Here is a 12053-nt window from a genome sequence, read left to right on the forward strand (position 1 = left end):
TCTTTGTCTTTAATGGTACCTTTGTCTTGGCTGTTGTTTTAATGGTAAGTTGTGAAGGTCTGAAAACATCCTCAGAAGCTGGTGCCTGCTCAGAGGCGCCAGACTCATCTGAGGGATTAGTTTCCGTAGGCCCAATACCTTGAGTTTCCAGAGGCCTAGATGTCTCCACGTGGGAGTCGAAAGCGGCCTGTGGCTCTGAGGTAGCGGGTGTCAGGGGTTGCGAAAGCGCCTCACTGAGAACCGGCGAACGGCCTAGAAGAGGTTTCGTCGTCGGTTTTGGACCTCAAATGCCTGTCTTTATCCTTGTCTTTGCGTTTTTTCGGTATTGAGGTCGTCGGCTGATCCGACGCCATGGTATAATTGAACCTTCAGCCAAAGTAGTGTAAAGCAAAATCAAAACGTCTTTTTATAGTGCGTTTGTTGAATCTAGCACAAAACCGACTAGTGACGTCGTGATTAGGGCCTAGGCATGGAATACAGTAAGAGTGAAGTCCTTATGAGGTATTTGCTTCCCACAAGAAATACAATTATTAACTTTTTCTGACATCGGTCTGAGGCAAGAAAAAGGTTTCCCCAACGGGGTACTTAGCTTTATTGAAGACTTCGCATCTGAAATTCGACTTTGAAAATCTCAGGAGTCGGCCGACCGGCACTTGCGAACTGCTTCTGCTTCGGGCACCATGCGGCAAGAAAGACTGAAGAAAATGGCGTTGGATGCATATTATATACCCCTGGCACATTGACGTCAGGGAAGAAGCGACAGCAACCGACGCCGGACCAAGACTTTGGAACTCTGGCCGACTGCGGGACCGCCTGATGGCAGGATAACCCAAGTGTGATGACTGCAGCAGTGTAACATGATGAACATCCTGCATTTCCTTATTGTCAGGACATTCTGAGCTTGTAAGCATTTTCTGTTTTAGCAAATGCATTAGATATTGTTGATATTTAAGCATGTGAAACTGACAGTTTAAAGCCCTTACAGCTAAAGTAGCAGAAGTGTAAACTTTTTTCCCCCATCCATCCAGTGCTCTAGAATCCCTATCAGAGGGAACAGGGTTTTTTGCAGTGGAAGCCTTGACCCCTTTGGGACCCTGAGAAATTGTTTCTGGGTCAGCAGCAGTGTTTTTATAAAGTAATTTATGAGAGTCTGGGACCCTGTAGTACCTATCTGGCTTGACTGGTGCAGGGGGTAAAGAATCTGGAGACAAACTGGATTCAGAGAAAACATAATCAACAATATCTAGTACAGGAGGGATAGCAAGGGGCCTGTGCTCAGGCAGTAAAAGAAAGTCTCTGAGCCTTTTCTTGGATTCTGAATAATTCTGGCTCTCCCAGTGGAAATGCTCCCTCACTGTGTGCAAGGTTTCCCCAAAAGAGTAATCCTCAGGAGGAGAGGCTGAAGGGATAGATTCTTCAGCATCAGAGTCCTCATAGGGAGGAAGAGAATATCCCTGTTCTGAAGAGGAATCAGAAAAAAATAGAAACCTGGTCAGAGGAGTCATAGTCAGTGTCTTTCCCTAGGCCTTTTATCAGGAGGGGGATGGGAACCCCTGATCAAAGTAATTAGGTCCTCGGCCATTTTAAGCATCTGTTTCTTTGGCATGGATGACTGTCCAGGAGAATGTTGTACTTGTTTCTTTGTCTTTAATGGTGGTTTAGACTTTGCCTTGGCTGCTGAAGTGGACTTGATAGTAAGCTGTGAAGGTCTGAAAACACCCTCAGAAGCCAATGCCTGCTCAGCGGCTCTGGATCCAACTGAGGGAATAGTTTCCGTAGGCCCAATACTTTGAGTTTCCAGAGGCCTAGCTGTCTCCACGTGGGAGTCGGAGGCGGCCTGTGGCTCTGAGGTAGCGGGTGTCAGGGGCTGCCTCACTGAGAACCGGTGAACCGGCGACAGGCCTAGAAGAGGCTTCGTCGTCGGTTTTGGACCTCGGATGCCTGTCCTTTTCTTTGTCTTTGCGGTTTTTATGAATTCCAGTCGTCCGTTGTTCCAACGGCATTATGTAGTTAAACCTTCGGCCAAAGTAATGTAAAGCAAAATCAAACTGACGCTTAATAGTGCGTTGGTTGAATCTAGCACAAAACCGACAACTAGCAATATCGTGATCAGGGCCTAGGCAAGGAATACAGTAAGAGTAAAAATCCTTATGAGGTATTTGCTTCCCACAAGAAATACAATTGTTAACTTTTACTGACATCGTTCTGGAGCACGAAAATGCTTCCCCAACTGGGTACTTAGCTTTATTGAAGACTTCGGTTCTGAAATTCAATTTCGAAAATCTCAGGAGTTGGTTGACCGGCACTTGTCAACTGCTTTTGCTTCGGGCACCGTGCGGCAAGAAAGACTGAAGAAAATGGCGTCAGCTGCATCTTATATACCCCTGGCGCACTAACGTCAGGGAAGAGGCGACAGCAACAGACGCCGGACCAGGACTTTGGAATTCAGGCCGACTGAGGGTAGCCTGCTAGTAGGATAATCCAAGTGTAATGACTGCAACAGTGAAACACGATGAACATCAGTTTCCTTTTCTAATCACTTAACCGTAACATCTGCTACTTAAACACGCAAACTTTAAGAATGCACAATACTGGGGAAATGAAATACTGTCCAGCTCTCGCATTATAATGATCTTGCACCAATGCTGATTTTCTTTCTTGTCGATCAAATGAAAAAGCTGTTGATTTAAGCACCAGCCAACTGATATCAATGGAACCACATTTTGTATGCATGTATCTATATCCGTCTCTCTCTCTCTCTCTCTCATATATATATATATATATATATATATATATATATATATATATATGTGTGTGTGTGTGTGTGTGTGTGTGTGTGTATATATATATATATATATATATATATATATATATATATATATATATATATATATATATATATATGTATACACACACACACGTATGTATGTGTGTTTATATTTGCTTATCAAATTACCATACCATCGAACCCGGGAAAATGTTGACATGAGAACACTGATGCTTAAAAACTTTACAAGACCTATTGCAATCGATATTACTGAAGGGAAGACAGGCAGCCAGTCTTTCGTTCGATGATGTGGACTGCAATACTTACATCTTGTGATGTTTTTAAGTCAATGTTCTCCTCTTGACATTAACGTGTTTGATGAAATGGTAGTTTGATAAACTAATATAAACCCATATATCTGTATATTTTATACCTATCTATACATATACAGACACACACCAACAGAGATGGATGCAGGTCCTTTGGCTGAAATATAATTTCATCTAAAGCAAACTGGTTGAATGACAATTTGGTTGAAATGCAATTTGAATGAATGTGGTATAGCTGCATACAGTTCTATAATACAGAAGAATGAGGATATACAATCGTATGATGAAGCTTTAGCAGGTTGTTGTGGTTACCTATACGTAATCACTGCTGATGTAGTTTATATACATCTGCTCTGAGATTCCATGTTTATGGCATTTTCACTTTTCTCCTCAAGCTGTGCGGCCATCATGGATTTAGTAAACTAAAGGAGGGGGTGTGGGTGGCAAAGGCCCCCCAAAGCACTGTTTTTGAAAAATAAACATACACACACACACGTGTAGAAATTTTCACTACTCTGAGGAACATACTTAATGCCTTCAGACAGACTGTAAATAAGTACTCAACACATTGTTCTAAAATGACTGTACATCTTTTTACAACTCTACAGCACATGGATATGTACAGCACTAGATGCCACGCAAAATATTGATGTAATTTTGATACAGAGGTAATTTGCAGGTAACGTACACTTAAACTCAATTAATTTAGTGAATTTGAGTCATTATCGCCTGTCACTAAAGCACAGGCAGTCATAAGCTTTGCCCAGGTCAGATGAACTGGATCTAAAACTGTGGAAGACAATTTATGTTATCAGGTACTTCTGAAAACATCTTTTCGCTAACTTACACTGCAAATTTATCCTTCCGGTGTTAATCCAGAGGTTGTTAATGATCTAAGACAGGCACTGCCAAAATTAATGCTATATTTGCCTTTTTCAAGTCATCTCAAGTCTGTTCCTCCACTGCATTCATTAATATTCCCAGAAAACACACAATACTGTTTTATTATTTAATAAAGCATTCACTGGCAGCAATAACATGCAGCCATTCCAGCTACAAAATTCTCAATTTTTCATGATCAACATTAAGAAAGGTAAGCAACATTCTGATTTAGCTCAAAAATACACTTCTTGTTAAAATACATTATTTTACACTTACTAGTGATTAGAAGCTTTTTTAGAGCTTTGTGGAAACAGTCGGACCTCAGGGTAAGCCCTTACAGATTCTTGGTGACAGAAAGAATAATATTTCTGACAGTCCACCGAACCAACATTTATCAGGCCATTTAACAGCTAAAGAAAAATGTATATAACAGAAGAGTAAGTTGAAGTTTTTACATTCTTTTACCAAAGTACTATAAAGTTAAAGACTATGTTCTTTTCAGATGGTGGTACTTCCACATCATAAAGCAAATGGCAACTACAAAGCAATTAGATTTTATCCATGTGACTAGATAACCCCAATATGTACAAATGTTCTTTTCCAAGAGTAAGCCACGAGCATTGATTGTATTAGGTATTTGTTCTACTACACAGTAAAGAGAGTAATAGACAGAGAATCAAGTTGAGGTTTAAAGCATGAAGCTTACTTGCAGCTCATAGCCTTCCATGCTCTGTGCAAGGTCATACTTAAGACATGAGGACAGCAATTATATACCTGTCTCATACAGAAACTGTATGCATGTATCAAGGAGATACAAGAAAGGCAAAAAAGTGGTATTCGGGTGCTGTGTGTATACTTCATCACCTATAGCTGGAGATAAAGCAGGTTGCACTGTATGCTGTGTATATATATGGATTTCACATTCTGTTACAATGCACTGTGTTTGTACTTCTTTCAGAGCACAAATGTACAGCACTTTAATTCATGCAGTATTTTTCACATAAGACTACACAATATGACTGGAATTACTGTACACTTGTACCAAATTAGAAATATACGCATATATTCCACAGAGATATGAACCCAAGGAAAAAAAAAAGCAGTTGCGTGAACAACACAGTATAACAGAGACAGGGAGAGAATTTCAACAGTTTAACATAAGGGGGGGGGGGTTTCACTGGTCAGTCTGAATGTTCAGCAAGGGTCTTTCCCTCTGTGTAAAGCCAAAATTGGTCTCAAAAGTTTATTACTGGCCTTCACTCTCATGTCAGAGCTCATATATATGTTAAGAAAGACCACATCCACTTCAGTTCTTTTAATGAGAACTTAATCACAGACATTTCTGACATAATACCCAATGTATTAAAGTCTGTATGAGTTAATTATGTACGATATTAGTAATTAAATACCTACACTAGAAGATGGTGGGCAGGTTACTAAACTGCTCCAATACTGAATCACTTGCAAAAATTTACTGCTATGCAGTCAAAAAACAATTTACTGCTATGCTGAGTCACACACTAAAAACACATGCAGCAGAAGTGACACACAGCTGACTAAAGCAATCTGTTCAGAACAGTCCAAATAAACCCCATCTGAAATGATGCTCCGTTTCTACAGTCTATAATACTCCACAAAAGGAACTGACATCTGTCCACATGGAAGTCTGAATATATTGCACACCAAGACACTGTTAAAGATGGTCTGACAAGTGGCCGCACTCTACTGAAGTAAGGTTTTAACTGCACTTAAAGGCTAATTATTGGCATCATAACAAGAAGCTACACAGTTACTCAAACACTTTGATGTGATGCAGTCTAGGACGAAACAGGTAAGCCATGCATTCTATAAACAATAGGTAAATCATGCATCCTATAACTAAGTACAACACTAACATTTTTTTATAAGCAGCTGTTTCCTTCAGGTGGCATGCCAGCTGCTGGAGAACATCTAGGGTCTGCAATAGTTTCTCCCCTTGTTTTCTTTCACATACTCACATGTCAATGCACTCATTCAAGATAACCACATAAACTACTTTTGCCATAAAAAGATGCACATGCTCTGTGTGAAAATGTATCCCAGTGGATCAAAGTGTAAATATGGTTTGATACACACCATTGCCAGCAACTCAGAAATTACTTTTGGGGTTGCCACCTTTTCTGATAACAGAACTGGGACAATTCTTAATGAAACATTAGATTTTTGTAGATCAAACCATACCATTAACCATACAGCCAATTTTAGGGCACCAGCAAACCCTGTGGTCACTAGAGGCCCCAAGTCCTGGGGTCCCCCAACCACAGCAGGTTATCTTATTTTGATATTTTCTTACATTTGTCAAACCAACGAAAGTTAGTACAGCAATCTTGTGTATTTAATAAACCAGGACAGTAATAACTTGTAGAATGATGAATCCTAAGGACCAACATCACTTCTACTTTAAAATTTAACAGTATCTCTGGTCCCAGTAAGTGTTTTCTCAAGCAGCAGGCTTCATAATTCCGTCAAATGTTTTACTGTGGACACAGTGCTCTTGTCTTAGTTAAGTCCTGCTAGAGGGCATTCTCTCCCCTAAAACAATCATCATAACCCACTTCCGGCATCCACAATACCAACAGCTGTAAGGGGTCCCCAATCATCCTTGACTATGATGGGGACCCAACAAATGCTGCTGCTTGTTGCATAAAAATGAGGAAAAAAAATCATTCACTCTCCAAACTGCATACAAAATGCATAGGATTGTGATATGACACTCTTAGGAAGCTGGCAATCAGTGAATTACCATGACTGAGGTAAGAGCTACAGAATGGCAGTGCACAGCTTTCTTGGCATTTTGAAAACAGATACTACTGATCTTCCGTGATTGCTTTCTCCTTCAGGGAATTTTATAAATACTGTCAACAAACCAAATACTCTAAGTCTGAACTTCTTTGGTCAAGAATTCTGGGCAAAGCCAATATTATGGCAGAATAAAGGCTCAAAATCAGGAACACTTTTTAAATGGTACTCTTAGACATTAACAGAACACATTTTGTATCAACATGTTTTTTCTGGAGAATAAAAAGTAAGAAACTGTAATGTCTGGCATTACTGACGGTCACAAATCAAAAAGTTTTACAAGGGAAAGGGCAAAAATTATGCATGATGACTGCTAAACAGTTGCTGACCTGGTGTGGCAGTACTAGTGTAGCACAATGTACTGCCATTTGCTGAAATTGGTATAAAAGAAGTACCGCTATGGCTTATTCTTCTGTGCGAGTGCGGATGTGGGGTACAGAGCAAGTGTATAACAATGGTTATAACTTATTTCACTTTATATCACAATCGTCATCAGAATGGTCGTATTTGTGCAGGGGTCCGAATGGAGAGATGAAAAGTCAGTAAGCAAAGGAGAGTAGTACTGCTGAATTTGAATTCATCCTCAAGTCTTTGTGAGTACCTTCAAGAGGTGGACCCTGTTTTCACAAAATCTCACCAAGGCGACACTGACATACAGACTGTATTTAAACAGCATATATCATGGACAGTGGGTTAAAAACTAAAGACAGCTGGGTGCACAAGACCCAGGATAAAAAAAAGTGCACAATCCTGGTAGGCGCACTGGTGCCAGGACTGGAAAAGATGACAGCGTAGAATCCTCAAAATATGGAAACATTACTACAATGGAGCCAGACCAGGCCCAGGGAGAGGATGCCCCCCACCCCACCCCCGTTGTAGAAGGAAGTAGCAGTCCACAAAAATCACAAAACCTGATAGGCCAAAGAAGAGCCATAAAGACAATAAAGTGGGCTGTTGAGGATAAGAAAGAAATTATGTATTGTTACTATTATGCAAAATGCCCAGAATTTCCAGACACAAGATATACAAAATGATTAAGAGAGAAATTAGAAGAAAGAAAAATACTTCCACAAGAAAAAATGTCAGAAGCTTCAAATGAAAATTTGTGTTCATTAATACAACAGATATGTGAAAAACAGTATATAGATCAAGAAACCTTGATGTGCTTGGAAAAAGAATCATCTGAGGAAGTGCAAAAATATAAACAACAAAACCAAGAGATATTTGAAAAGTATAAAAAAAAGAAATATGGACAAGGGAAAGAGAGAGATTTGATATGGTGCAATATTTAAGCAAAGGAGAAAGCCAAATTAATCAATGTAAAGAAGGCAGCCCCAAATATATTCAATGAGAAATACAGGCAAAGGCATCCAGATATGGAAAATTTCACAATTAAAAAAATACTATCACAAAGATGGAAAGTAGAAATTGCTGTTTTCTGAGGAACCAGTTTCAGAACAAATCAGAAAACAGCAAACAATGTCAGTAATGACTGACCGACCTCAATGCTTTGCCAGAGATGGCCTGCATCTGTCACCCCTGAGCTTCCGGATAATGGCCAAGGCTCTTGCCACCCCTATAGTGCTTTTTTGGGTGGTGTTCCAAAGACCAAATTACCACCGTAACAGCTACAAACAAATGCAATCTGAGGGTCATGCTGCTCAACGCCAGAAGTCTAAATTGCAAAATGCACTCGCTCAAAGCACTCCTTAAAATGGAGAACATAGACATTTGTGCTGTAACAGCGACCTAGTTCAATGCAGCAGAAAGCACCCCTGCACTACCAGGCTATAACTCATTCCACACCTTTCGGCCCCAGAACCTGGACCAAATCTCCAAATGTGGTGGTGTTTCCATATTCATAAAGGATGCGCACACCTCCAGACTGGTAGCCCAACATAACACATCTGAGATACTTCAGGTGCAGCTAACATTGGGTAAGACAGCAATTCAGGTTGTAGCCAGTTCTAGGTCCCCAACCATGTCCCAAGACTCTCACTCCATGTTCCTAAGCACCCTGGAGAATATTAGAGTCCAACCTAACACTCTCATACTGGGCAACTTCAACTACCCCTCCATTAACTGGGAAAACTGCTCATGCACCAATACACATGCCCAATGCTTTCTGGAATTCATTAATTCCAATGCCCTGGGCCAGATTTTTCTTACCCCCACTAGAGGTAGCAACATCCTTGACCTGGTCATTACTAACATGGGCGACCGTTGCTCTACACCAATAGGCAACTACTCCCTGGTTAGATCTGACCACAAACTAATCACCTTGGAAATCCAACCCCCCCCCAAAGGTAACCACCATGAAAAACTTCTCCAAAGCTAACTTTGGGCTCCTAAAAACAGAGATGGCTAACTTCACGGCACCCATGCAAATGGAGAATAGTTGCATGACTGCCGAATCATACACCAATGCACTGTACAAACACGTAAACAAATGCATGGATCTCGCCATACCCAATAGAACCAAGACACTCTCCTCAAAAAAAAGGAAGCCGATCTGGTGGTCCCCTGCATTAAACAAACTCTACAACAGAAGGAGGAAACTGATGCGGAATGAGGTAAAGTCCCAAGACTGGAAAAACTCCCTTATCAGCCTCAACAAAAGGTTGCAATCCCCTCATCAAATCCTCTAAAGCTAGCTATGAAAACAGAATTGCAGCAGATAGTAAAGACAACCACAAGGCCTTCTATAGTTATGTAAAGAATCTCCATGACAAAACCCAGATTTGCTCTGAGCTACTGCACAATGGTACCTCCTATATTGAGCCAACAGATACTGCCAATATACTGGCAGACAGATTCAGTGCCAACTTTACCCCCCCCCCCCCCCAAGGGCCAATCACAATACCAGTGGATTGCCAGGCACCCAGTATTACTGCTGCACAGGTTAAAAAGTACAGTTGTGTGAATACACTCGAACATCTACATTTATGGTAAGTGTACACAAATGTTCAATGTTATTCATGTTTCACTGTTGCAGTCATCACACTTGGGTTGATTCCCAAAGCTGAAGAAAAAGGTGGAGGCAGTCAAGAAGACTGGGGGCTGGCTAGGATGCCCTGCAAGTCTGCGGTGGCAAAGCCTGCCCTGGATTTGGAGAAGATAGTCAGGTGGTAATGCTTGATGAAGGTATGAACAGAAGTCCATGTTGCAGCCTCCAGGATGTCCCTGGTGAGGACCCCTCTAAGAAAAGCTGCAGAGGTGTAGGTTGCCCTTTTGGAATGTGTCCTGACCCCCTTGGGGGCGGTTTCCTGTGCTGTTTGTAGCAGAAATAAATGCAGTGTGCTATCCACTTGTTTGGAAATGGCCTTTCCCTCTGCCCCTGCTGCGAAGCTGTCTAGCAATTGGTCAGTTTTTCTAAAAGATTTAGTCCTATCCAGATATAATCTGAGCTGTCTGTGCACATCTAGAGAGTGCAGAATCCTTTCCCCCCTGTTTTGTGGGTTAGGGGAAAAAGGTGGGCAAATAAATGGATTGGTTGAGAGCCACACTGGACACCACTTTAGGCATGAAGGATGGCTTAGTCTTGAGAGAGACCCTGTCAGCATGGAAAATGATGAAGGGCTCTACAGCCATGAGTGCTTGTAGCTCTGAAACTCTTCTAGCTGAAGTGATGGCCAAAAGCAAGGCTGTTTTCCAAGATATGTATTTTAACTCTTCTGAAGCTGCAGGTTCAAAGGGGGGGGGTGAGCTTTTCCATCACAAAGTTAAGGTCCCAAGCTGGGGTAGGAGCTCTTCTGGGTGGCCTTAAGTTGTTAGCCCCTCTTAGGAACTGTTTGATGAGAGAGTGTGAAAAAAAAGGTGGCTCTGTGCTGTAATGAGCAGAGATGGCAGAGGCATGAATTTTAATAGAAGAGAAGGACAGACCCCTGTGTAGTAGATATGCTAGGTAATCCAGGATGAAAGGTAGGGAGATCTGTTCTGTTTTGGCTCCCTTAGCCTGGATCCAGGTGCAAAACCTTTTCCACTTGTCAGCATAGTGCTGGCATGGCCAGTCTGGGGCAATCAAGACTGCCTCTGGTTTTTCCTCCCTTATTTTGAGCAGTACCCTTGAAATTAGTGGGATAGGGGGAAATGCATAGATTGAGAGGTTTATCCAGTGGAAGGACAGAGCATCCACTTTCCAGGCCTTGCTGTGAGGGTTCCTGGTGCACAACTTGCTGAGCTGTTGACTGGAGTGTGAGGCAAAGAGGTTCACCTTTGGGGTTCCCCATTTCTGGGTTACAAAGTTGAAGGTTCTGTGGTCCAGCAGGTTTCTGCTTAAGTTGTCTGCCAGGGAGTTTACGGAGCCTGGCAAGAATTATGCTAGCAGGTGTATTTGCATGGCTGAGGAGGTGTGCCAAAGGGTCATGACGAGCCTGCAGAGAGGGTAAGAGTGAGTCCCTCCCTGCTTGTTGATATACCACATCACTGTGGTGTTGTCTGTTTTGATCATTAGAGGCCCCGGGGAGAGGAGGGGTCTGAAAGCTGTCAGGGCATGCTGAACAGCTAGCATCTCTTTTTGGTTGATGTGCAGATGTATTTGATTTGGGCTCCAATAGCCCTGAATGCACCTGCCGTCCAGGTGTGCACCCCAGGCATAGTCTGATGCATCTGTGGTGAGGGTCTGGGTGGCATGGGGTTGAGAGAAGGGAAGGCCCTTGTTGTGGGTGCATGCTGCTGCCCACCAAAGAACGTCTTTCCTTAGACAGGGTATCATAGGTATGATAGCTTCCAGGTCTTGACAGCGTTGACACAAAGACTTTTTAGTTACCATTGTATTTTCCTCATATGCAGTCTGGCATATGGAATGAGTAGAATGCATGAGGCCATGAACCCTAGAGCTTGCAGGATTTTCCTTGCAGATAACTGGGTGCTGGTGGCTAGTTGAGAGAAGTAGCCTGTCAGACAGGCTTGTTTTTATGGAGTAAGGAATGCCATCTGGGATGCTGTGTCCAGGCTTGCTCCCAGGAATAGAAAAAAGCAAGCCAGCAACCAGTGGACCGTTGATAAATAAGTAGTTTAATAATAAACTACTAAAGCAACATGAAAGCTTACAAACATACCGGTTTCGGCCCGGATTTTAGCCTAGCCTTCTTCAGTGTTTTACAAAAAAGCCAATCATGAAGTGTTTTTATATAATCATGAAAAAATTATGATTGGTTGACATACTCATGAATATTCAACAAACATATACTCTCAATATTTTTTATAAATATTCATTAAGCCCTGGGCTAAAAAGT

The 12053-nt window shown here is 41.8% G+C and overlaps 1 protein-coding gene across 3 annotated transcripts in view; it reads right to left on the reverse strand.

Moving 5' to 3' along the window:
* Positions 1-12053, reverse strand: part of DNAJC10 (DnaJ heat shock protein family (Hsp40) member C10) — a 646899-nt gene that overhangs the window by 185886 nt on the left and 448960 nt on the right. For all 3 annotated transcript variants that reach the window (XM_044075252.1, XM_044075253.1, XM_044075251.1), the window contains one exon: positions 4255-4388. In XM_044075252.1, coding sequence (XP_043931187.1) covers positions 4255-4388 — 134 coding nt within the window. The remainder of the gene's footprint in view (positions 1-4254; positions 4389-12053) is intronic.

This window comes from Protopterus annectens, chromosome 6.part0 (genome assembly GCF_019279795.1).
Source record: "Protopterus annectens isolate FY-2018-M chromosome 6.part0, PAN1.0, whole genome shotgun sequence".
In the NCBI taxonomy this organism is placed as follows: Eukaryota; Metazoa; Chordata; order Ceratodontiformes; family Protopteridae; genus Protopterus; species Protopterus annectens.